Source organism: Saccopteryx bilineata, chromosome 9 (genome assembly GCF_036850765.1).
Source record: "Saccopteryx bilineata isolate mSacBil1 chromosome 9, mSacBil1_pri_phased_curated, whole genome shotgun sequence".
Lineage (NCBI taxonomy): Eukaryota > Metazoa > Chordata > Mammalia > Chiroptera > Emballonuridae > Saccopteryx > Saccopteryx bilineata.
This window is the reverse complement of record NC_089498.1, coordinates 4,936,777-4,963,373: the sequence shown is the minus strand read 5'-3', so window position 1 is coordinate 4,963,373 and position 26,597 is coordinate 4,936,777. Positions and strand designations below refer to the sequence as shown.

Sequence of the window (26,597 nt, the reverse complement as noted above, 5' to 3'; positions counted from 1 at the left end):
AGCATCTCACCCTAGTGGGCTTGCCAGGTGGATCCCAGTTGGAGTGCATGCAGTTTGTCTTTGCCTCCCCTCCTCTCACTAAATAATACAAAAAAAAAAGAAAAAAAGAAAAAAGGATTCCTATTTCATAGAAACTTAAGAGTCAAAAGTTACGTTCTTGAAAAAAATTCTCAAATATATAAAGAATTCTCTAAAGAGTATATATTAGAAGCCAATAGTCTATACTATGCCTAGCAGTAACACACCAGACACTCCCAGTCAACTCCGGAGCGAGATCGAGTCTGGAAGCTCTGCCCTGGAGGCCTGCGCACGGGGTGAAGGGGAGGGAGGAAGACACGGCCTCTGGGGAAAGGAGGTCCCTGGGGGGAGCAGCCCTGTGGCCAGCCGAGTCCCGAGAGCAGTGACAGGACCAGGGAAGAGAAGCAGAGCCCAGCCGAGTCCCCGAGAGCAGTGACAGGACCAGGGAAGAGAAGCAGAGCCCAGCCGAGTCCCCGAGAGCAGTGACAGGACCAGGGAAGAGAAGCAGAGCCCAGCCGAGTCCCGAGAGCAGTGACAGGACCAGGGAAGAGAAGCAGAGCCCAGCCGAGTCCCGAGAGCAGTGACAGGACCAGGGAAGAGAAGCAGAGCCCAGCCGAGTCCCCGAGAGCAGTGACAGGACCAGGGAAGAGAAGCAGAGCCCAGCCGAGTCCCAAGAGCAGTGACAGGACCAGGGAAGAGAAGCAGAGCCCAGCCGAGTCCCGAGAGCAGTGACAGGACCAGGGAAGAGAAGCAGAGCCCAGCCGAGTCCCGAGAGCAGTGACAGGACCAGGGAAGAGAAACAGAGCCCAGCCGAGTCCCAAGAGCAGTGACAGGACCAGGGAAGAGAAGCAGAGCCCAGCCGAGTCCCGAGAACAGTGACAGGACCAGGGAAGAGAAACAGAGCCCAGCAGAACCTTCGGGGCACAAGGCGTACCTCAGGGGGTGGCCGATGACCACCGGGCACACTGAACTCAGACTGCACATCAAATATAACTGAGGCATGTCTGTTAATTTGAGGGCCTGGGGTAATGGCATTGTGGTTATGTTTTTAAAGAGCGCATTTTGCCTTGCAGACATAATGAAGCACGTAATAAAATATTCATGGGTGAAATAATGTGATTTGCATAAAAGTACTTCAGAAGCAAACACAACCATGGAGGGAGATAAAGTGTGGGGAGGAGGAAGGGGAGGGGAGGGGAGGGGAGGGGAGGGGAGGAGCACAGGGCGCTGAGCACCACACAGGCAGGCACATGCGGTTCACCCCAGGGTTAGCCACACTTACCGTATTTCCCCATGTAGAAGACACTTTTTTTGGGAAAAATTTTTTGGGGTCTAAAAACTGGGTGCGTCTTACACAGTGGTTGTAGATTATTTTACTTGCATTTCCCGCTTTTCCGCGCTTGTTTTTGCGCTCGTTGAAGACAGTGATTCGTCATCAGACAGATGAGCCCAAGCTCACGGATGGGAGTTTTGACAGTGATGAGGAGTTGGATGAATTTTATGATGAATAAAACTTGAGTTTAATAACTTTATATAATACAGTTTTTTTCAAATTTTGGGCCCCCAAATTAAGGTGCGTCTTGTACATGGGAGCGTCTTATACATGGGGAAATACAGTATAACAAGAGACTGTTATCTTCACTTTTAGCAAGGTTCTAGCACTGCCCTTAACAAGATGGATCCTGTGGGGGTCAAGAGGGCATGCTTGAAAACGTCTGTAACAAAGCGTTTTTAAAAAGGCAAATGACGGTCGTCCCCGTGGGATAAGACGTGGGGTCGATGGAGAACCCTCTCTGTGTGTGGTGGGCGGTCGTCCCCGTGGGATAAGACGTGGGGTCGATGGAGAACCCTCTCTGTGTGGTGGGCGGTCGTCCCCGTGGGATAAGACGTGGGGTCGATGGAGAACCCTCTCTGTGTGTGGTGGGCGGTCGTCCCCGTGGGGTCGATGGAGAACCCTCTCTCTGTGTGGTGGGCGGTCGTCCCCGTGGGATAAGACGTGGGGTCGATGGAGAACCCTCTCTGTGTGGCTGGTCGTCCCCGTGGGATAAGACGTGGGGTCGATGGAGAACCCTCTCTCTGTGTGGTGGGCGGTCGTCCCCGTGGGATAAGACATGGGGTCCATGGAGAACCCTCTCTCTGTGTGGTGGGCGGTCGTCCCCGTGGGATAAGACGTGGGGTCGATGGAGAACCCTCTCTCTGTGTGGTGGGCGGTCGTCCCCGTGGGATAAGACGTGGGGTCGATGGAGAACCCTCTCTGTGTGGCTGGTCGTCCCCGTGGGATAAGACGTGGGGTCCATGGAGAACCCTCTCTGTGTGTGGTGGGCGGTCGTCCCCGTGGGATAAGACATGGGGTCCATGGAGAACCCTCTCTCTGTGTGGTGGGCGGTCGTCCCCGTGGGATAAGACATGGGGTCCATGGAGAACCCTCTCTGTGTGGCGGCCGGTCGTCCCCGTGGGATAAGACGTGGGGTCGATGGAGAACCCTCTCTCTGTGTGGTGGGCGGTCGTCCCCGTGGGATAAGACGTGGGGTCGATGGAGAACCCTCTCTGTGTGGCTGGTCGTCCCTGTGGGATAAGACGTGGGGTCCATGGAGAACCCTCTCTGTGTGTGGTGGGCGGTCGTCCCTGTGGGATAAGACGTAGGGTCCATGGAGAACCCTCTCTGTGTGTGGTGGGCGGTCGTCCCCGTGGGATAAGACGTGGGGTCGATGGAGAACCCTCTCTGTGTGGCTGGTCGTCCCCGTGGGATAAGACGTGGGGTCCATGGAGAACCCTCTCTGTGTGTGGTGGGCGGTCGTCCCCGTGGGATAAGACGTGGGGTCGATGGAGAACCCTCTCTGTGTGTGGTGGGCGGTCGTCCCCGTGGGATAAGACGTGGGGTCCATGGAGAACCCTCTCTTTGTGTGGTGGGCGGTCGTCCCCGTGGGATAAGACATGGGGTCGATGGAGAACCCTCTCTGTGTGTGGTGGGCGGTCGTCCCCGTGGGATAAGACGTGGGGTCGATGGAGAACCCTCTCTGTGTGTGGTGGGCGGTTGTCCCCGTGGGATAAGACGTAGGGTCCATGGAGAACCCTCTCTCTGTGTGGTGGGCGGTCGTCCCCGTGGGGTCGATGGAGAACCCTCTCTGTGTGGTGGGCGGTCGTCCCCGTGGGATAAGACGTGGGGTCGATGGAGAACCCTCTCTGTGTGGTGGGCGGTCGTCCCCGTGGGATAAGACGTGGGGTCGATGGAGAACCCTCTCTGTGTGGTGGGCGGTCGTCCCCGTGGGATAAGACGTGGGGTCGATGGAGAACCCTCTCTGTGTGGCGGGCAGTTGTCCCCGTGGGATAAGACGTGGGGTCAATGGAGAACCCTCTGTGTGGTGGACAGTTGTCCCCGTGGGATAAGACGTGGGGTCGATGGAGAACCCTCTCTCTGTGGTGGTGTGGTCAGGAGGGGAACAGACTTTCCGTTTCACCTGAAGCATTTTTGTCTTTTTTTTTTTTTTTTTTACAATGATCACTGTACTAGAAATAAAAATCTAAAAAATAGGTAAGGACTAAATGTGGCCTCCAAAACACAGGCTCTTTGCTAGTTTCACATAAACAATTTTAAAGACCTTACCTGAGGAATGTTCTGGGAGGCCATCGTTTGCAAAAGGGCTCTCAAGGCACTACTAATGGCTTCTAGAAAGTCAACGTGCTTAGCGAAATCTAAAACACAAAAGCGAGACACGAATTTGCCCTTCTCTAAGACAAGTCACTTCCATAGAAAAGGAGAATCAAAACAAAGCCTGTTCAACGGTAATGCATGCTATTATAATAAAAACACTTCTGAGATGTTTTTATTCTAACATGTCTGGAGTGTTCCCCAGACAGCCCTCGGCGGCCAGATGCCGGCTTTTCTCTTGACCCTGATTTAACACGGACAGACGTGGGCTGGCTGCCGCACACTGACTTGCACTCTTCACGATCGTCACACCGTGCCGGGCAGACTGGGGCGGAGCCACCCCCCCACCCCCCATCAGGGTGCTTTCTCGCCCACCCAAACCCACTGCCCAACCAAGGACCAGGGCCAGGCCACCATGCCTGCACGGTTTTCACTGCCCCGCCTCCACGCAGGGCAGAGAACAGCAGTAGTAAACACTATGCCGACACAGCCCCTCAGGAGGTGAGTGTCGTCCATGTGAGTTGGCCCCGTCCTTTGGCGGGAAGGGAGAGGGACTACCTTGGTGTGGTAGGTTATATTTTCCAAAAACAGTCACAGTGTTTCTAGGACACTACACTTATAACGTGAATCAGAAATAAACAGAACTTCCAGTTCGGCATGCTCTTCCAGAACCTGGCTACTTCCAGAAAGATGTGGCGTCCATTTCTACCCCCCTGGAATCTGGGTGGGACTCCGCACCCACGTCTCCAACCACAGAACTGAAGGTCAGGTGCCAGAGGGGCTCGTCAAAGGCTGCGCGACTCCACCTGACACGTGTGTGTGCTCCTCTCCTGACTCGTGCCCCAGGGACCCAGCCGCCATGTGATGGGGAAGCCCAGGTCACGTGAAGATGTCACTGGTGGGCCTTCAGGCCGACAGACACGTGTGGGAACAAGCCCTCCGATGACTCTCGCTCTGGTCTTCCGGCAGAGACCCTAGGTTGGTGTCACTCAACCTCAGCACAACCGACACCGTGGACCAGGTCATCCCTGTCGTGGGTGGGAGGGTCTCCTGTGTACACAGGATGGCAGCAGCACCCTTGGTCTCTGCCCCCTAGGTGCCAGCAGCAGCACCCAAGGTGTAACGACAGCAATAACTGTCTGTGGACACCACCAGACATCCGCCGGGGCGCAAAAGTGCCCGTAGCTGGAACCACCAGCCTGGACACCGTGCAGTAGTGACAGGCCATCTCCACTGTGCTGTCTGAACTCCTGACCTGCATGAGCCATGAGAAGCACCAGAGGATCCCTGTTGTTTTCAGCCACGAAGTGTTGGGATTCCTTTTTGGGGGAGGGGGCCTCCTATGTGACAGCAGACACCTCGGCGTTCCGCCCCGGGGTGCCGGGCCCACTACAGCCCCTCTGGGTGCCCGTGTGACAGTGAGACAGCCGCTGTACCAGCCTGGGTCAGCCCTGCTCTCCGCCCAGCCACACTCTGCAGAGGCGGCATGGCAGACGGCAGGACGCCTCGGGACCAGACAGACAGACCCGGGATGCCAACCGGCCTGACATCACGCTACCTCTCTATTTTGGCCTCTGCTCAAATGTTGCCTCTCAGAGGCCTGTCCACACCAACCCGACTCAGGCAGTGCCTTACACCCGTCCTCCTTGCGTTTTTCCCGCACAGCTGAGATGCGAGAAGGTGGCCCCATGAGCAGTGGCCTTGGCTGTCTCGTTTACACTGCGTCCCTCGGACCCAGGCCACCACAGGGCATACAGCATGTGCTTAATTATGTGCTCAGAGGATGAAGGGTCCTGGAGAAGTTCCTCCACCCTCTAAACCAGGCGTCCCCAAACTACGGCCCACGGGCCACATGTGGCCCCCTGAGGCCATTTATCCGGCCCCTGCCGCACTTCCGGAAGGGGCACCTCTTTCACTGGTGGTCAGTGAGAGCACTGTATGTGGTGGCCCTCCAACGGTCTGAGGGACAGTGAACTGGCCCCCTGTGTAAAAAGTTTGGGGACCCCTGCTCTAGGCCCTTGCTTCCCCCCCAGGAAGACACGCCAACGATGCCCAGCTCGTGAAACCTAATACCTAATGAGCACTCAAAAACTGGCACGAAGCTGGTTACTATGAAATGTTGGGAGTCGCCGTCCCGGCTCTGAAACACGCTCTGTTTCTTTCTGATCCGCGTTCTGAGTGCAGCCCTAGACACCCCTGGGCCGCACAGCCATATTACGAGGACTATGTCGATACAAATGAGAGCACGTCTCAGAAACTGACTTCTTTCTGCCCTTCCTTCTCAGGAACAGATCCATTGCTTTAGATTCAAAACCCGCATCTAGCCTGACCTGTGGTGGCACAGTGGATAAAGCATTGACCTGGAACACTGAGGATGCCAGTTCAAAACCCAGGCTTGCCTGGTCGAGGCACATATAAGAAGCAACAACTATGAGTTGATGCTTCCTGCTCCCAACCCCCTTTCTCTTTCTCTCTCCTCTCTCTAAAATCAATAAATAAAATCTTCATTAAAAAAACCCCGCATCTAAACGATGCTATAGTTCTACATTGTGTATAGTTAATACTTGCCCTAAATTAAGAAAAACATTTGAGCAATTTGTATTTCATTCACACTTCTGGTCTTTTATCCCTATTTGGGAAAGGAGTTTCAGACCAGCCTGCCTTTCTAACACATTCTCCTCTTCTTCTTCACTGAGCTGCCCCTGTATGCGCCCTGAATGAGGATCGAACCCAGTGGTCCCCAACCCCTGGGCTGCAGTGGTCCCCAACCCCTGGGCTGCAGATCAGTACCGGTCTGTGGGCCATTTGGTACCAGTCCGCAGAGAAAGAATAAATAACTTACATTATTTCCGTTTTATTTATACTTAAGTCTGAACGGTTTTATTTTTAAAAAATGACCAGATTCCCTCTGTTACATCCGTCTAAGACTCACTCTTGATGCTTGTCTCGGTCACATGATACATTTATCCGTCCCACCCTAAAGGCTGGTCTGTGAAAATATTTTCTGACATTAAACCGGTCCATGGCCCAGAAAAGGCTGAGGACCACTGCTCTAACCAACCAACCGAGCTATCCGGCCAGGGCACTAACACACCCTCCGTAAAAGGTCAACACACATGGTATTTGCAAAGAAATTAAGTAAAGGTCAAAAGAAGTTAAACAAAAGAGGTGATTCAAAATGTCTTCCTACCCCCCAGTCTTGGAAAACATGGGCATCCTCAATGACTCTGGGGCCCAGATAATGGAGCAAATGACAGCCTGGCCCAATTTGAAAACATGTGACTCTTGGTAGAGCATGCCTGAAATCGAGTGCACCTGGGTCATTCAGCAAGAGTCGGCAGCCACATGTGGCCTCTGCCCGGTTCCCGTGTACAAATGAGACCGACTTGTGTCCGGGACCCGGAAATGAGCCGGCTCTTTCTGCTCCCAGGTGTTTGAACAGAGACTGGCGTGAGAACAAGCAAGGTGCAGACTTGTGTGGACAGCAGTCCCTGCCTCAAAAACACACACACACTTTTATACGGAGGATCCCTCCGGAAGAAATGGAAGGGACTGCTGAGCAAGTAACTCTGGGGGCGGAGCGGGCGGTGAGGAAGAAAGGGGAGACGCGTTCTGCTTGTGTCCTCTGATAGTTTGTGACCTCTGTCACACAGACACGTGCTGCCCAATCAGATGCGAACCAAGTGGTGTTATATTGAAGGAGAAAAATCAAGAATGAAGAATCAGCCCAATACATTCAGGAGGCCAGAATTTCAGATATTTGGGACTCGGGCCCTAACAGGCCTGACAGAACAGGAGGCAGACAACTGTAACAGAGAAGAAAACAGCGCCCCAGACCTGTGTGAGTGCCACGCCCGGCCCACACCACCGGCAGCATCCGCAGGGGACCTGCAGGATGGGTGACAACCAGTGCACAAGGAGAAGCCCCCAGCCCCTGCCCCCTCTGCAGCAGGGCCCCGCCGCTCACCTGGCTGAGCAAAGAGCAGCGTGGACAGGTGCCGCGCCAGGGCCTGGAGAGCGGGCGCGCCGCCCAGGTGCTCCACCTCCAGCAGCGACACCAGGCTCTGCAGACACACCAGGGCCCGCCACTGCACGGTGTTCATCCTGCGGCGGAAGTCAGGGCGCGGGGTCAGCGAGCCAGGAGGGTAAGGCACTCGACTGAGACCCACCCCGAAGAGCAGCTTCCCTAGCAGATCCGACTGCTCCCGCCCTCAAGGCCCCGGGGCCCAGCCCACACAGGAGTCGTAGATCTCAGCTTTAGAACACTTTCCATCTTGCAGGGTATTTTCTTTGTGACACTCGCTCCACCGCTAGGCAAGCACTCCAATGCCCCGTCCCGTTGAACAGACAGTACGGAGCAGACGGCCGAGCCCGCAGGTAAGAAGTGGACGCCGCTGGTGCTGGCGCCGTCACAGCCCACCTCGGCCTTCCCTCGTCCCGTACCCCTCCCCAACCCCTGGAGGTCACCGCTACCCAGCATTTCAGGGTGAACCTTTCCTTGCTTGTCTATACTGGCTGGTCACCTAGGTATGCATCCCGGAGAAAACTGCCTGGTGTCGCCTGTTCTTGAGCTTGGTTAAAAACAGAATCAGCCTGACCTGTGGTGGCACAGTGGATAAAGTGTCAACCTGGAAACGCTGAGGTTGCCGGTTCAAAACCCTGGGCTTGCCTGGTCAAGGCACATATGGGAATTGATGCTTTCTGCTCCTCCCCCCTTCTCTCTCTCCCTCTCTCTCTCCCCTCTCTATAATGAATAAATAAAATCTTTATAAAAAAAAAAACAAAAAAAACAATCAGCGTGGACATTCTTTTGTGCCTTTCCTACTCAGTGCCGTCTCGTCTGTGTGGTGAGAAGTTCCGGTTCCGAGTCTGTGTATTGCTGCCTGTGTTCTACTGCGGGATTATGCCAAAACATGTCTGTCAGTCCTGCCGCTGGTGGGTGGCGAGGGTGTCGCCAGGCCGGGGCACCTGTGAGCCCACTGCCGTGTGCCTGCTCAGTGCACACAGCGGATGCAGGAGCAGGGCTCGGGAACCTGGGGGCAGAGCAGGCGGGCTTCTCCTGAGTGGCCCACCCTTTCCTGAGGTCACAGTGACAAACGGTCGTGAAAATAGAAAAGCTCTTACTTTCTAACCACAGGCTTCCAAGTGGGGCTCTTGGAACACACATCAACAGCTGTGCTGTTGGGGAAGGCAGTCTTCTCAAAAACCTAGATAGAAAAGAAGTCAGTAAAGCAAAAGTTAAAAGAGGGCATTCATTTTCTACGGGATTCCCTCACAAAGCCCCAACATGCTCCTTCTAAGTGAATGGTCAGGCTGGCTAAAGATACTTCTTAGCCCACTTCCAGTCCGGTCGCCTTCCCAGTGACCTGGCGCCAGCTCACTCCCCCCGCACACACACCGAGTGAGTGGCTTCCTCAGGACCTCCACCGAGCACAGTACCTTCCTCGGGATGAGGAAGTGGGTGAGGGCCGCGTGGACCTCGTGGGAGAGGCAGAGCGGTGACAGCAGCTGGCCAGCGCCCTCGTCCTCACGGAGGGACTCCTCCTCCATGAAGGCCTCGCTCTCATCGCTGCTGGACAGCTCCTCCTCCCACTCATCGTCCGAGGGATCTGGGGAGTGCGCAGACCACACAGAGGCGGAGTAGTTAGGGAGGTGCCCACGGATGCCCCCAGTCCCCAGGACAGGGCGGGCCCAGGGGACCAACCTTCACTGCAGCACATGTTGACGATGATCTCCAGGGCAGTCTGCTGAGCCGTGAGCAAGGCCACGGCCTCCCGCAGCTCCTTGTCGGTGGGCTGTGAAAACACCCAAACAACCCGCTCTCAACGTCTGGGAAGATATTTCCGCACAGACTTCCTCAGTGAACGCCCACTAGGTGGTTTCTGCCGGTGCACTCGGGGGCGGGGCGGGGTCGAGGGGGCGCCTCGTAAAGAGGAAGCACAAACGGAGGCGCACTGATCGCTCTGGGCGCTGGGGAGCGCGCGCCACTGTCCCTCTGGCTCCCGTCTACATGCGCGGCGGCGCTTCACACGGTGCTCAGCGCGCTGGAGACGACAGGTCAATGTTCAGGAGCTGTGAACTCAATTCGCCCTGAAATTTAGCCTGATGTGCTGGGACATAGCCGAGCACGTGAAGATTAAAACGAGAGTCCGTTTCAGAGGCCAGGCACTGATACACAACCACCCTGCTGGCAGGTGCTTAGAGGCCTCCTGGGAAAAGGCCGCACTAACCGGGACCACTACTAACAAGCCCTTGACGACCCACAGAGCTCGGCCAAGAGGCGGGAAGGCTTGCTTCCTGGGTCCTTTGGAGACTGCAATAAAGCATTTCTTTAACACTGAAGAAAGGGGGATTTTTTCCTCTGAAAATAAATTGATGGGAATTTATCAATTACCAATCTTTTTTTTTTTTTTAAGCTACAGCGAAAGATGAGAAGCATCAATTTGGAGTTGTGCTACTTTAGTTGTTTTCATATGTGCCTTGACCAGGAAGCTCCAACCGAGCCAGTGACCCCTTGCTCAAGCCAGTGACCTTGGACTTCAAGTCAGAGTCCTTTAGGCCAGTGGTCCCCAACCTTTTTTGGGCCACGGGCTGGTTTAATGTCAGAAAATATTTTCACAGACTGGCCTTTAGGGTGGGATGGATAAATGCACAAAATAAAATTATGCAACCAGCGTAAAACTGTGGTATTTTAAAATATAATTGTTGAACTTATGAGACAAGCGTCAAGAGTGAGTCTTAGACGAATGTAACAGAGGGAATCTGGTCATTTAAAAAAAATAAAACATCGTTCAGACTTAAATATAAATAAAACGGAAATAATGTAAGCTATTTATTCTTTCTCTGTGGACAGGTACCAGTCCGCGGCCCGGGAGTTGGGGACCACTGCTTCAGGCTCAAGCCAGCGACCCCGCGCTCAAGCTGGTGAGCCGGCACTCAAGCCGGTGACCTTGGGGCCTCCAACCTGGAATCTCAATGTCCCAGGTTGAGGTTCTTATCCACTGTGCCACCACCAGTCAGGCTCAATTACCATTCTTAAGAGGGGCTGTATACATGTACACAACTTTAATTTGCAAGTCACCTATGAAAAGTGAAATAGCTACATGAATATTCCAAAACAGTGCCTAAGCTAAAAATAATGTACATTTTATTGTCTGAGTGATGACTGCACGGTAATTTATTAAGCATTTCAGTAGTGTGGAATAGTTCAGATTACTTGGATATCTTATTTCCTCAGATTTACTGGGTCAAAAATTTTTTTAAAGGTAAACTGCTAATTTAGGAGATGTAGCTAATTTAATATTTGTATTCCTTTTATTGCTGGCAAGAATGAAAGTAAAAATTATTCCTATTTGCTGTGTGTCTGATATTCAGCGGAACAAATATTTATAAAATGGGACCAGCCGCGGCTGGGCTCTTACCTGCTTCAAATGCATGCAGCTCTGGCTTAGACGCACCTGAATTTAAGTTTCACTTTCTTATACAAAACTCTCCTGCTCAGAACATTTCCCCGATTCTCCTCGTTATCAAACTGACAGAAAGAGCCAGTCCAGAGGAAATGCTATGACATCTGAGATTGGCTCTGGAATACTCAGCAGAGGAGGGGCGGGGGGGGGGGGGGTGTCGGTGGAACAGAGCCCAGTGCCGCGTGACTCCAGTGCTGCGTGACTACTGACCATGGCGGACGCTGAGCAGGGAGCGCTCTGCTTCCGCCTGTGCTGGAACGACCACCCAGGCCGTGTCTTTCTTTACGTATTTGTGCTTACAGTTTCTCCCGTTAAAGGCTGCAGTTACAGCTTCTGATTCTAAAGGACTCCGGCACAGTGGGCCCCTGGGTGGGGAGAAAGACAGGGCGGACTGACCATAAATCTGTATTCCTGGCATGGAGCAGCGTGACGCCTAGCAGCCTACTGGTATGTTAATAGACTTTAAATAGCAAACTTCTGTTCTAAAAAAACACTGCCTTTTATAAGCGCCCAAATTCTACTTTTAAAGAATACTTAGGGACGTAGCTCTCTAAATACCAGTCAAATAGCCACACTTTCTAGCCAGTCCCAGGAGACCTGGAGCTGGGTCCCCACCTGGTCCCGTTAGGGCCCCGTGGACGCGAGGCTGGAGACGGGGAAGCACTCGAGTGCTGCCCTCTCATCCCCAGGAACTGCAGGGTCCCTGCCAGCGTGTCCACCCGTGACGTCGTGCTGCTGGGACAGGAATTCGGGGTAACACTGGTGCACCAGTCAGAACAGGGTCGCAGCGGTGCGCCTCTGGCCCTGGTCAGCTAGGTCTCGATGATAAAACCGCACGGCCACCACAGGTCTAGAACCCACCCCTCAGTGACAACCAAAGAGATGTCACAAGGGCTTATTTTTCTTTTTTTGTGTGACAGAGACAGAGAAAGGGACGGATAGGGACAGACAGACAAGAAGGGAGAGAGATGAGAAGCATCATTCTTCATTGTGGCACCTTAGTTGTTCAGTGATTGCTTTCTCATATGTGCCTTGGCCGGGGGACTACAGCAGCCTGAGTGACCCCTTGCTCGAGCCAGCGACCTTGGACTCAAGCTGGTGAGCTTTACTCAAACCAGACAAGCCCGCGCTCAGCTGGCGACCTCAGGGGTTTCGAACCCGGGTCCTCCACGTCCCAGTCTAATGCACTATCCATTGCGCCACCGCCTGGTCAGGCACAAGGGCTTTCTATAAATACCCTCTGAGGAGGACGAGGCACACAGCTATGCCCTCATCGATGTTAAATTCTACTCAATCCTGACTCAAATGCACAAGTGAGACAAGGGGCAAATTTGGGAATTCAAAAAGTGTGTCCCCTGCACCAAAAGGGGTGTGCCAGGGTTTTTAAGACATCTTACGATTTGTAAGCAAGTCAAGGGCAGACTTCACCCCAACACCAGACACAACACTCTTCCCCTAACAGCTACTCTTGGGGCTGGAAAAGTCATTCTAAACACATTTTCTCTTTAAGACACCATGAGGTCACGCTGTCTAGGACCTCGTGAACGCAAAAGGGCAGCATGCTGATATGCTCATTTCAAGTCCGTTTCACTGAGAGCGTTCTGCCTGGGCACAACCTTACGACAGCTCCGAGACCCTGCCTCACGGCCTTCCCAGTGTCAGACCACTTCCCACGAGGAAGGACAGGCCCCGTCTGGTGTTCTAGGAAGTGTGAGAGGACGTTGGGGCACTCTTCCAGTTCCGAATGGCTGCGGCAGCCTCCCGGCCTCCTAGCCGGGCCACCTGCCTGCAGGCCCCTACAACACCAGCCTGCCTTCCGCCGCCCAGCCTCTAAGAGGGCTCAGGCGCCCCCTCCAAAGGCGCTCCCTGCTGGCCTCCCCCCCCCCCCGGTCATTTCCAGGAGGGCTGTTCAGGAGCCTCTGTCCACATCTCCACGCCCTTGGGGACCCACACACAGCCTGTCACCGTCCTCAGCACGGGCATTACAATATGTCCTGATTATGTGTCTCTCCGCCCAAGACGGAAGCGGGTCCCGGAGATGGGAAACACATGCCGATCACGCTGCTGTCATCGGCCTCTGGCCCAGGGGCTGGCACGTGGTGGGAGCACAGGGAACGTGCACCCAAATGCACCAACTCCTGGTCCTCCCTGTTTTCCTCACTGTGTGCCGTCCCCCTCGGGGACACTGTCTCCAGGCACGGCTCCGTCTCTGCTGAGTGGCGCGGCTGAAGCGTTTCCCGCAACCAGGACGGTGCACCCTTGCCCGACACTGTGTCCACTGGCACAAGCATGCGACCGTCACCCAGGCTGTGAACTTCAAGCCCTCCCTCGGCCATCCTCACAATCCCCCCACTCCTCTGCGCAGCAGCAGCGGGGGAAGGAACACCTGCCTGCCCCTGTGTAAAGCTAAGGACTAGAATAGAAGAGACCAGGGTGTCCGGGATGGGACGACCGGGCAAAGTAAAAGCCCCTCTGGTTGCGGGAATCGGCAGCCGGGAAGACGCCGCAGGTGTGCATGCGTGTTTCTAACGTGTTGCAGAAGTCTGTTCGATCTCACCTCTGAAATCTTCTGTGTTTAAGTTTCCATTTTGAAAGGGAGATACATTCTCACTTTAAACAGGAGATTCTTTTCCCCCTTTGGGAACAGATCTCTAACGTTATCATGAGAGTTCATGGGAAAACAGGACGGATTTCTACTGCAATTCGCTTTCTGATCAATTTTTTTTTTTTTTTGCATTTTTCCAAAGCTGGAAATGGAGAGGCAGTCAGACAGACTCCCGCATGTGCCCGACCAGGATCCACCCGGCACGCCCACCAGGGGCGATGCTCTGCCCATCTAGGGTGTTGCTCTGCCACAATCAGAGCCATTCTAGCGCCTGAGGCAGAGGCCATAGAGCCATCCTCAGTGCCTGGGCCAACTTTGCTCCAATGGAGCCTCAGCTGCGGGAGGGGAAGAGAGAGACAGAGAGGAAGGAGAGGGGGAGGGGTGGAGAAGCAGATGGGCGCTTCTCCTGTGTGCCCTGGCCGGGAATCGAACCCTGGACTCCCGCATGCCAGGCCAACGCTCTACCACTGAGCCAACCAGCCAGGGCCTTTCTGATCGATTTTACTGGGACGTTGCTGGAAAACGCTGAGGAAACCCACGGAAAGGAAAACCTCTGTGCGGACCCACGTTTGAAAGCATCCGTCTGACTTACAGGTAGCAGATCCGAGATAAAGGTCTTCCTTCGGACTCTTCTGCGACGGGGGACTTCTTCCATCTCCTCGTCCTCAGTCGCGAGGCCGCTGTTCGCGTGCGCTTGAGTCTCCTCCGTCTCCGCAGCGCTCCTCAGCCTTTGCTCCCCGGCCTCCTTCATCTGAAGAACTACTTCGCTGGCGTCCATCTCCAGAACCTCGGACAAGACCTTCAGGATGGCACTGATGATTTCTGCTTGACTCTTGGAGGGAATAATACCCTTTAGATTCCAAATTGTGCCTAAGGGGGAAAACAGAAATGCGCGTTAGGGACAAAGGACTCACCTGCGAAATCTTTTATTAAATAGTTTCCACCAGGTTGGTTCTTTAAGCTCGGTTGTCATTTCTAAAGATTGCAATCCCACTGCCTTTGCTCAGTTTCTGTTATATGTCAAGCGCCGTGCACTAGGCAGCTCCCCTCGTGACAACCCCCCACACCCCCTCCCCTTCCTCGGCACACGTGTCTTCCTGACACACCGCCCAGCCACAGGCCGGGCGCCCGGGCAAGTTTCTTGGAGAACACCCCGTGCGGCGGCCTCGCGCTCTTCTGTCAGAACCGGAGCTGCCGCCCAGGCGGCGTCTCAGTCCCAGCGGGAATGGAAGGTGCTGAAATGCCAGGGCCTCACGAACCCGCCGGGAGCACGCTCCTGGTTCTGACTCATCCAAACAGGACAGGAGCTACCCACCATTAAGGAGTTAGGCTAACTGCTTAAAAAGTGACTGTTAAAAACACTTCCAGGGTATAGACCCAAAAGAACTGAAAGCAGGGACTCGCACAGATTATCTGTGCCCCCAGTTCACTGCAGCAAGAGTCGAAAGGTGGAAGCCACCCGAGTGTCCCTGCACAGATGACTGCATCCACCACGTGTGGTACACGTGTGTGGTGGAATACTAGTCGGCCTAAGGAAAGGAAGGGGTTCTGACACACGCTGGAACACGGATGCACTCTGGGGACCTTCTGTTAAGTGAAAGAAGCCAGTCACAAAACAAAACTTATGATTTCACTTAGATGAGGCACCTAGAATGGATGGAAAGTAGAAGGTGGTTGCTGGGAGCTGGGGTTAGGGCTGGGGGGCTGGGAGCTGGGGGCCTGGGAGCTGGGAGGATAGGGCTGGAGGGCTGGGAGCTGGGGGCTAGAGGTTAGGAGCTGGGGACTAGGGCTGGGGGGTTGGAGGCTGTGGGCTAGGGCTGGGGGCTGGGGGAGGAGGGATGGGAGCTGGTAATGTGCACAGAACTTCAGTTTTGAAAGATAAAAGAAGTTCTGGAGATTGGATGCACAACAATGTAAATATATTTAACACAACTGAATTGTATACTTAATAATGGTTAAAGATGGAAAATTTTACATTATGCATATTTAACCACTTAAAAAAAAACCCACCTCTCAAGATAAATTACCTCTGCAAGGCCAAAGGGTAAGAGGAAAAAAAAAATATAGAAACTACAATATTACCAGCTATGCAACAGATCATGAGATTATTTCTTATCTTTATATTTAGAAATTGTGTGTGTGTGGGGGGCACAGTTGGGGGTGAAGATCTTAAAAAGACCACAGCCCATTTCTGATCTCCCTGGAGAATCAGGGGATCTTGACAACAGCTTTCTTCAATGGACAGCAGCAGTTTGTTACATGTAAAACAAATCTTAGACGGCTTCCCAATTATACACCACCGCTTGAATTAAGGGTTTCCATTTCAATATTAAAACTTTTCAGGACAGACCTAAGCACAGAGGCCCTCAGTGGTGAAATAAAGGAACGGTGGCCCCTATCTCTAGCCATTATGAGTTAACTAAAGAGCACCCCGTGCCACGTGGGCGAGTGTTACCTGCCAGCAGCGTCTTTAACAGGATGTGCTCCATGGAGGTGACAGGGGCCAGCATCACGGATTCCAGCACACGCAAGGCCGAGGCACCGAAGGCCTTCAGTAGCTCCGGGTTGTCTTCCGTTACCGTCTGCAGGCAATATGCTAGGAGGACAGAAGTTCCAATATTTAGGAATAAGGAACTCTGCTCGGATAACTTACACCAAAATAACTCATCGAAAAACACTGGCATCTTGACAGTTTCTTCGGACACAGGCAGCGTTTGTGAGGTACACATGCGCAGGAGAGCACGTGAGGGTCCCCAAATAGTGCGATCAAAGATTTCTTCCTTTTCTTTTTTTTCCTTTGCTTAATGTCTCATTCTTTATAGAAGTAGGCTTTTATCAGTAAAATTTAAAATTTAAATTTAAATGTTGAGACAGTGTGGAGTTACTATATAAATGTCAATAAAGGCTTATTCTCAGCTCCTCACTGTGGACCAGTCCACGGACCAAACAGCAGCCCACGGACAGCACGCTCAGAACGGTTCTCAAGGCTGGAACACGTCCGAGGTTTGGGACCAGTCCACGGACCAAACAGCAGCCCACGGACAGCACGCTCAGAACGGTTCTCAAGGCTGGAACACGTCCGAGGTTTGGGACCAGTCCACGGACCAAACAGCAGCCCACGGACAGCACGCTCAGAACGGTTCTCAAGGCTGGAACACGTCCGAGGTTTGGGGGCAGTCTGGCTTCCTTTGACTTCAGAATGCCCTTAAAAGTTACAGTTATTTCAGGTGAGTCAATACTTCTTTAAGAAAAAAAAAAGTATTTTATGTAAAAATATAAGCAAATTCAAAGATAGGTAAAATATTAAGAGACAAATGACCCATTTAATTCCTCCTCTGAATTAAAACAAGACGAAAACATCTATGACAAGGCTAAAGGCACAAAAACAGAAATAAAGCTGTTCTTTTAAAAGCTATGAACTAAAAAATATAAAATAACTTTCCTGCAACTCTTATTGCAATATAATCTGTCCCCTGAGATGAGATGTCACCTACCAATTTCCTAGTTCCACTGTCTATAAAAACCCACATTTATTCACAAACCTCCCCTCTGCCAAAGATTCCATTTTAAGAAAATGATTTTTAAATTCTTCCCAGTAGTATTTATTCCACTAATTCTCTTTTCTGTTCTCTTAAAAGTACCCATTAGAGCTGGGAGAAACATCATTAGAGGGAATATACCGCTCTTGCCAGGAGAAACACGTAGTTAAGTAAAAGGATGCCTGTCATTACGATGGGTAGTAAAGCAATGCTTTTCGTCAGTTACTTCTCCTCCGCTCTGCCCCCTAATCCTGCTGAGCCCCCCACCCTCTGATCTCCATCTCCTACCCTGCTGAGCGAGGACAACCCCTCCCCCCCATCACGATGGCTCTCTAACCCCACAGACAGGAGGGAGCGGGAGTAGTAGAGGCTGCCAGACTTGGTCACTTGTTTTTCTCTCTCAAAAAGACCCATGTTATCAGTTTTCCGCTAAAAGTATAAGACCGTGGTGCAAGACATTTATAAGTAGGTCTGGGTTCTGATGAACTCTGGCTCCCAGGCCTGGTGGTGAGGGCTACTGTTTGTCAGTAAGTGGGAGAGGAAAGCTGCCCAGAACCGTAACACATTGGCTCAAAGAATTACCCTCCTCCCCTTCCCAGTGCGGAGCAGGAAAACTGTGTACATAGTAACCACGAAGTGTAAACAATCTAGATCAAGGAGAACTTGGCTATGCATTCATATACAATGAGAAAAAAAATCACTCCCATAGAATACAGACGTCATGTCTGGATAAAAGTTTTCAAATAAAGCCACACACACACACGTAATAAATCATCACCTTTTCTTCACTTACCTACTGAAATAGCCAGGTCCATACTGGTGGAAAACCTACTTAAATACTTTAACACAATGTCCAAACACCCTTCTTTGTTGAACACAGATACTGCTCTGCTACTGCATTCACTAAATTGAAGGGAGGAAAAAAGTTTTATTATTCACATTTTAACATTAAGAAATCAACCACAGCAATTCATGAAAAAAACAAATCAGGCTTCATAAAAGAAGCAGGGTTGGAGCCAGCCACCCGCCTCCATACGGATGAAGGAACCAGTGCCTGCTTGTATTCGCTGCACAAGAGCACAGCTGGGCACCTGCGCTGCAATTCTAGATCACAGTTGATCTTTCAGCCGATCCCTTTACCTGCACCCCGGGTTGTCCTATAGAAGGACAGAGCTGGAAGAGACCTTAGAAATCATTTACTTCTAGATCAGGAAACCCAGGCCCCCAAAAGATGAAGAGATCGGTCCAAAGATCGCACACTTGTTACTTGTGGCTCCTTGGGCCCCATCCCTGTTCACAGTGATGACAAGCTAAAGCAAGGCTGCAAGGCCTCTGTACTGATCACCCCACAAGCACAAACTGGAAGAAAGTAGAATTAAATTTTGCTCATTCTTTCTAGACTACTGTTATCATTTCAACAAGCAGAATTTATAGTCTGTAACAGACACATTACTATAAAAAATACTCAAAAGGTTATACCACCTTTTAATAACACAATCAGAATTAAAGTTATTAATGCCATTACTAGTATTAATAAATAAATATACTAAATACAGAGCAAACGGACCAATTATTATAATTGTATCCCTGTTTCCAGAGAAAAGTACTACTCTATGCATGCCACACATCCATAGGACACACTAACAGCTCACAGGTGACTAAATTATTAAATCATTTTTTATCATTTAAGAATTATAATTAATTATTCTAATTCAATCCTTTAAACATACAGTAGCTATAGTTACCACACACTACATGAGCCTACCCCTCAATAAGCATGCAGTCAAGTCAGGTACAGTCAGCAAGATAAACACACATGTTAAGATAATTAAAAATACATACATATGTAAATATAATGCAAAATATAAACCACAAAACAGAAATGTTAAGTGCTATGCTAACTGGAAATGACACGGGCAGGTCTCACAGGCATTCAGGAAAGAGAGATCTCTGGGCAGATCCCTTTTGCAGGCTCTTTCCAAAGAAGTGTCTAGTAAATCTCCGAGTTCACCCACTTGTATAAGTTAAAGTGGCGTGGTGCCCGCCGGGCGCTCAGAGGCTCAGGGGGCCACTTCCTCACCTCCGACCTCGCCAGACTTTCTGGAGGAATGCACGCACTGGTTTAGAGGCTCAGAGGGCCGCTTCCTCACCTCTGACCTCGCCAGACTTTCTGGAGGAATGCATGCACCAGTTTCAAACGAAATCAAAGGCAAGCTTGGACTGCTCTCTTGGCAGTTTTACGGGTCTACCTGAATCTTTTTTTTTTTTTTTTTTTTTGGTATTTTTCTGAAGCTGGAAATGGGGAGAGACAGTCAGACAGACTCCCGCATGCGCCCGACCGGGATCCACCCGGCACACCCACCAGGGGCGACGCTCTGCCCACCAGGGAGCAATGCTCTGCCGTGACCAGAGCCACTCTAGCGCCTGGGGCAGAGGCCAAGGAGCCATCCCCAGCGCCTGGGCCATCTTTGCTCCAATGGAGCCTTGGCTGCGGGAGGGGAAGAGAGAGACAGAGAGGAAGGAGGGGGCGGTGGAGAAGCAAATGGGCGCTTCTCCTATGTGCCCTGGCCGGGAATTGAACCCGGGTCCCCTGCATGCCAGGCCAACGCTCTACCGCTGAGCCAACCGGCCCGGGCCCCTACCTGAATCTTGTAGTCTAAGGAATACCTGTGCTTTTAGGTCAGAAGCGATCATCGCTGCAGACTGAAAATAAGAAACTAGGGCAGAATATTGCTAACAATGTAGGACATCAAACGGGGTGGAAAAAGTAAATCGAGGCTGTGTGTCTAGCCACTTCCATTGCTGACGGCAAGTGCACCCCCCACCAGTGTTGCAGTCACGGAATGGAGCGTGGCCACGTCTCACTGGGCTGACTTCCCAGTTGCACGGCAACGCCAGGGTGGAGGAGCGCAGCCCCAGCCGAGCTCTGTGGTCCCTGCCCCGTTCCAGACGCCAGACCAGAGCAGCGACTGCACCGGGCCTGGCCGGCTTTAAGACAATTGCTGCGTAAGGTGCACAGGCAGTGGGGGGGACGGGGTGTGGCCACGCCCATGGCCAGGGCCCCTCTCACTCTGCTCAGCAGCAATGACTGAGACAGGCAGTGGGGGAACGGGGTGCGGCCACGCCCATGGCCAGGGCCCCTCTCACTCTGCTCAGCAGCAATGACTGAGACGGGCAGTGGGGGGACGGGGTACGGCCACGCCCATGGCCAGGGCCCCTCTCACTCTGCTCAGCAGCAATGACTGAGACGGGCAGTGGGGGGACGGGGTGCGGCCACGCCCATGGCCAGGGCCCCTCTCACTCTGCTCAGCAGCAATGACTGAGACGGGCAGTGGGGGGACGGGGTACGGCCACGCCCATGGCCAGGGCCCCTCTCACTCTGCTCAGCAGCAATGACTGAGACGGGCAGTGGGGGAACGGGGTGCGGCCACGCCCATGGCCAGGGCCCCTCTTACTCTGCTCAGCAGCAATGACTGAGACGGGCAGTGGGGGGACGGGGTGCGGCCACGCCCATGGCCAGGGCTCCTCTCACTCTGCTCAGCAGCAATGACTGAGACGGGCAGTGGGGGAACGGGGTGCGGTCACGCCCATGGCCAGGGCCCCTCTCACTCTGCTCAGCAGCAATGACTGAGACGGGCAGTGGGGGGACGGGGTGCGGCCACGCCCATGGCCAGGGCCCCTCTTACTCTGCTCAGCAGCAATGACTGAGACGGGCAGTGGGGGAACGGGGTGCGGCCACGCCCATGGCCAGGGCCCCTCTCACTCTGCTCAGCAGCAATGACTGAGACGGGCAGTGGGGGGATGGGGTACGGCCACGCCCATGGCCAGGGCCCCTCTTACTCTGCTCAGCAGCAATGACTGAGACGGGCAGTGGGGGAACGGGGTGCGGCCACGCCCATGGCCAGGGCCCCTCTTACTCTGCTCAGCAGCAATGACTGAGACGGGCAGTGGGGGGACGGGGGACGGCCACGCCCATGGCCAGGGCCCCTCTCACTCTGCTCAGCAGCAATGACTGAGACAGGCAGTGGGGGAACGGGGTGCGGCCACGCCCATGGCCAGGGCCCCTCTCACTCTGCTCAGCAGCAATGACTGAGACGGGCAGTGGGGGGACGGGGTGCGGCCACGCCCATGGCCAGGGCCCCTCTCACTCTGCTCAGCAGCAATGACTGAGACGGGCAGTGGGGGGACGGGGTGCGGCCACGCCCATGGCCAGGGCCCCTCTCACTCTGCTCAGCAGCAATGACTGAGACGGGCAGTGGGGGAACGGGGTGCGGCCACGCCCATGGCCAGGGCCCCTCTCACTCTGCTCAGCAGCAATGACTGGAGAGGAGAGCCGTAAAGCAGGAAACAATGGAGTGATGCAAGGAGGGAAAGGGCGAAGCCAGGAGGGACTGAAGGGACGCCTGACTCCACTCCCTCCCGAGCAGCAGCACCATGTGACTGAGGACAGAGGGACCACGGGTTCGAGGACAGAGGGACCAGCGGCCCAAGCAGCACCGCAGGGGGCCTGTGTGTGGAAAGCATCTCACCATATATTCCACAGCACGTTCACAGCCTCGTTGGCGATGTTCTCAACAGAATTTTGGTTCCGATCTTTCTCTTCCTGTGGACACATCTCATTTGAATCCAGCCCAGCACTACACTGTAACCAAATAGCGGATTAGCACCCTGGTTCAAAAAGGCAATTAAACAAGAAGTCTAATGATGGCGAAGAATCACCGACACTCAACGTCAGAAATGACAGTGGTCAACAAGCCAATCAAATTCTCATAAGCAGCACAGTTCCCTCAACCCAGGTCCCCTCCAACATGAGACGCAGGCAAGGACAGGGTCACACGTCACTGTACAAATTAGGTATAAAGCACTTCACATTGAAATGAAGATGCAAAATCAATACAAAGTATTTTTAATACAAAGTATTTCATCTAATGTGATACAGTAGCTATGGCAAAGAAAGGCAACACATAGTAAGAGGTAACTGCTATTCAGGACCTCCTCTGTGCAAGGCACCAGTCTAAGCATGTTACATAGATGAAGCCATTTAATCCTGTCACCACAAAGCTATGAAGTGGCTGAACCATCACCCCCAACCTCCCACAACAAACAGGAAACTGAGGTGCAGAGCCTGCTGCAGGTCAGCACAGTATATGGGGAAGCTGGAGTTGAGATCCAGGTACTCTGGCTCCAAAGTGGGCGCTGTGAAGCACTCTGCAACACCGCCCCTCCGGTATCTTCCAAGGCACCCCTAAATGCAGGGCCTCTCATCCCAGCACCTGACATTTCGGACCAGATGATTTTATTCTCCCTTGTGAGGGGCTGCCCTGGGCTCTGTCGGATGTTCAGCAGCACCCTTGGTCTCTCCCTACCGCATGCTGGCAGCAGCCCCTACCCCGAAGCTTACAACTCAAAGATGGCTGTAGACTTTGCCAAATGTCTGTGGGGCAAATCACTGCTAGTAGAACCACTGCTCCAAAAAGGAACAAGACTGGTGCCTCTCATCAAAACTGGATAATCTTTATATAGAAAATCACCCATCAACAGAGAATAGTGGATCAGAGGTGTGCAAAAGAGAGAGAAAGAGAGAGTGAGAGAGAGAGAGCGCTCCTCACTCCCTGAACTACATCATGCAATAAAGTCGGCACAGTACTAAATTTGGGGACTAAATGTCATCTTCAAGGCTACTTCCTAATGTCTGCTTCAGTGTCCTCATCTGTAAAGTCAGTGTATTTGGTACAAACAGACTACTGTAAGGATTTAACAGTACACACATAGCACCTGGTGAAGAAATGAGCGATCAATAGTACTATTATTTTTATTGTATGAAGTTTAAGGTCTAAAGGAGTCTGTCTATAGTTTCAGGAAGGTCTTTTCCAACTAGCATATAAATAAAGGTTTGGGGGACAGACTATAGAGACTGCTGTCAGTGACGAGAGGTCAGTGTTTCTAGGAAAAGAACCAAAATTGCCGCAGGTGTTTTGAGGGAAGACAAAATAGCATTAGAGTACTAAAAACAAACAAACAAACAAACAAAACCCCCACTAAGTTTATATAACAAAAGCTACCTTTAAACACCACCATTAAGACACTTTAAAAGCTGCATACCTCTCTAAGCAGCGCGACCAGAGGAGTCATGATGTCCTTGGTCACCATGTCATCACAAACTTCAAAACCTCCGCAAGCACTGAGATTTCTACAGGAGAAGTTTAAAGCATGGGTTGCTGTCAGATCACGTCACAAAACACTGTGGAGCTCTCACATTTATTTCTATTTCTAACCCTACTTAAAGCTTTTCCCAGGCGAAACTGCTTATTATTTTGATAAGATGTTGCGGAGCCAATCCATCGATTTCCACCTGTTCGCAGGTGTGTGACTGTAGGGAAGGGAGTGGAGAAAAGACTTTTCCTATCTAATGTGAATAAGTCATAGCCTAATCTCATGTGAAGGGCCTTCTCCTGGAATCAAGACTTCAGGGGCAGCAAGGGTAAAGCGACTGAGAACGACACCCCCTGAAGCAACCCTGTCAATGAAGGAAACAAAGTCCATAGGGACAGAACTGTAAGGACTAAAAATGCATACAAGCTTCTACTCTGGCCCCCTCTACAGTCCACGCGCTGCACAGCCACCAGAATGGCCTTCAGAAACGGTAAATCAGATCAGAACACTATTGCTTACAATGAATATATTGGTCCTTTAGCTCTGCACGTCCAAGCTCCTGTCCATCTCTCCAGCCTCATGTCCCATAACACCTCACCGCCACCCTACCCAGCCACATTAATCTGTCATTCTTGAACCCTGCCAAGCTGCTGCTGCGGCCTCCCTTCTTCTGCAGCCTCCTGATGCTGTTTTCCCGTCCGTTTCCTGCTCTTTCCCGTTTTTCCGAATCCGGCTATCTATCTCATCTGTCAGCTGTCATCTAGACAGCGTCCGATTTAAAGTAACGTCTCACCCACAGCTCATCACCCTCCTGCTTTTCCCCATAGCATGTCTCCCTAGCTATTGTCGCTTCTGCCGGCTCACCGCTCTCCTGTCTCACCAGCATGGGTTCTGGGAAGGCAGGGATCTCGGCTGTCTCGCCCAATGACCTGCCTGCTCAAGTTCCTGGGCACCTGGAAGGCCCGGCCTGTATATGCGGGGGGCTTTCCCTGAACTTCAGGACTCTCTGGGGGGTTCTTGGAAAGGGGACAATGTACGTTAGGCCCTTAGAGGAGGACGCTGGGCAGGCAGCTGCTGCGTGAGGCGGCCAGGTGTGCACGCGGAAAGCGTGGAAACCTCTGGAGTCTGGGTTCAAACCCTCCCTCTGCAAAGGAGGGTCCCTGGGTCGTTTCTGGCGCTCCCGCGTTGCCTAGGACAGGTGCACCGAGGATGAATCCTAACAAGGATGGCGCGTGGCAGACAGAAGGCGGCACCGCCCCGGATGCCCAACCCGCTTACCTGAGCGCGCCGGCCGCCGTCTCCCTCACCGCCAGGCTGGGGTCGAGCAGCAGCGGCCCGAGGCGGCGCACGGCATCCCGGCGCGCCAGGTCCGGGAGCAGCGGCCGCTGCTGCACCAGCCGGGCCAGCCCCGCGCAGGCGCACTCGCGGACTTCGGCGCTCGGGTGCTGGAGCTGCAGGACCAGAGCAAGTGTCTGAGGGAGAGCAGCGCGCAGGCTCGCGGGGGTCCGCCGCAGGCCCGCTCCCCTCGTCCCCGCCTCGCCCCTCGGGACCGGGAGCCCTGGTCTCACTTTTTCCAGCAGCTCCGCCGCCGGCCCGTCGTCCTCCTCTTGCTCAGTCCCGTTCTCCGCCGCTGCCAACTCGGCCTGACAGTTGCCGGTAGGGGAGAACTGAGGTCTCTTGAAGCGCTTTGTTTTGCTCTTGCCCATGGCAATGTGCGCTGGGGGAGAAGACCGAGAGAGGAGGGCGGCAGCAAGATGGTGGAGGCTGCCCAGCCAGTGGAAGGGTTTTTTGCGAAGGGGTGGGAGGGTTTGTACCGCTGCTCAGCTGGGCCCACTCCTTGCCGGAGCCCACGTGGGAGACAGTGCGCAGGCGCGCTGCGCGTGGCGAGCGAGGAGGGGGCTGGCGCAAGGAGCGCGCAGGCGTACAGGAGGGTGGGCGGGGACAGACCTGGTTCAGGGGCGGAGTCTTGTGGAATTTCCCGGGAAGGAGGAGCCTGGATTGAAATGATAGGACGACCGGCGCCTCCCACCAGCTGGTGACATTTATCAAGTTACTGAACCTGGCCAAACCTTTAATTTCCCTCATAATCAAGTGGGATTAAAGATACCTAACTTGCAAGGTTACTGTGAGGCTGAAATACAACTGTGTAAAGCACTTAACACCAAGCCTGCCATGTAGTAGGTGCTGAAAAAATATTAACTACAATTTTATTTTGTGTCCTCAGTGCTTAGCACAACTCCTGCTATAGACGAAGCCTAGTTAATGTTTTAGAATGGACTCCCTTAAGAAGTAACTTAATCTTCCTGCCTCAGTTTTCTCATCAGTGAAATGGAGACCTAAAAATACATACGTAATGTAGTGGTTATAGGATTAAAGGTGTTAAAAGTGTTTAAGAGGCCAAGAAGAGAGACCAGCACATAATAAGCACTACATAAATATTTCGTTGAAACTTTTATTTAACAACTAACAAAAGGAGTCTTTCTTCACAGATATTTATTGAGCACCAGCGCTGGACATTAGGATAAAACAATAACCAAGACAGATTTGGTCCCTGTCCTTTGTCTCTGTCCTTATGGAGTTTAAAGTTCAGTGACAGGTATGTTAAGCATATAATTATATGAATAACTATTTAATTACAGTTGTGATAAGTGCTAAGAAAGAAGGGAAAGTAAGAAGACGCTTACATAATCTTTATAATGACCCGTGTTTATCGAGCACCCAATAAATGCCTAGCTTTCAGGTCAACAGTTCACACTGCAGGCAACCCTGCCGCGAAGAGGTTGACTGTCTACTACTGGGCGTCACATGAAGCATATTTTGAGAAACAATCACAGGGGTGTAGCTACACTTGTACAGAAGCTCGCGCCTATTCAAGACCTACTGTAAGTACAAAACTTGGAGCCCCAACTATATGTGGGTGAGTTCTACTTCCTAGATCTTGTATCTGGCCATTCATCTGTTGCCACTCCCTAGCCCAAGTCTTCTCTCATCTTGAGCAAGTGGCCTTCTAGTCTTTTTTCTACCCTATCTATCCAGAGAGCAGCTAGCAATTTATAAAAAAATCAAGGTCCCTCCAATTTCTGCATATTTACTCCCTTGCTTAAAACCAGGGGTTCCCAAACTATGGCCAGCTGCCGCATGCGGCCCCCTGAGGCCATTTATCTGAC

The 26,597-nt window shown here is 52.6% G+C and overlaps 1 protein-coding gene across 1 annotated transcript in view; it reads right to left on the bottom strand.

Moving 5' to 3' along the window:
* HEATR3 (HEAT repeat containing 3) overlaps positions 1 to 25,281 on the bottom strand; it is a 36,297-nt gene extending 11,016 nt beyond the window's left edge. The window contains exons 1-12 of the mRNA XM_066243177.1: positions 24,999 to 25,281; positions 24,709 to 24,881; positions 23,380 to 23,467; positions 21,807 to 21,919; positions 18,071 to 18,180; positions 16,194 to 16,334; positions 14,331 to 14,608; positions 9,372 to 9,462; positions 9,107 to 9,276; positions 8,792 to 8,874; positions 7,635 to 7,771; positions 3,623 to 3,711 (exon numbers count right to left, since the gene is read on the bottom strand). Coding sequence (XP_066099274.1) covers positions 3,623 to 3,711; positions 7,635 to 7,771; positions 8,792 to 8,874; positions 9,107 to 9,276; positions 9,372 to 9,462; positions 14,331 to 14,608; positions 16,194 to 16,334; positions 18,071 to 18,180; positions 21,807 to 21,919; positions 23,380 to 23,467; positions 24,709 to 24,881; positions 24,999 to 25,136 — 1,611 coding nt within the window. The 5' untranslated portion in view covers positions 25,137 to 25,281. The remainder of the gene's footprint in view (positions 1 to 3,622; positions 3,712 to 7,634; positions 7,772 to 8,791; positions 8,875 to 9,106; positions 9,277 to 9,371; positions 9,463 to 14,330; positions 14,609 to 16,193; positions 16,335 to 18,070; positions 18,181 to 21,806; positions 21,920 to 23,379; positions 23,468 to 24,708; positions 24,882 to 24,998) is intronic.
* Between the last annotated feature and the right edge of the window lie 1,316 nt (positions 25,282 to 26,597).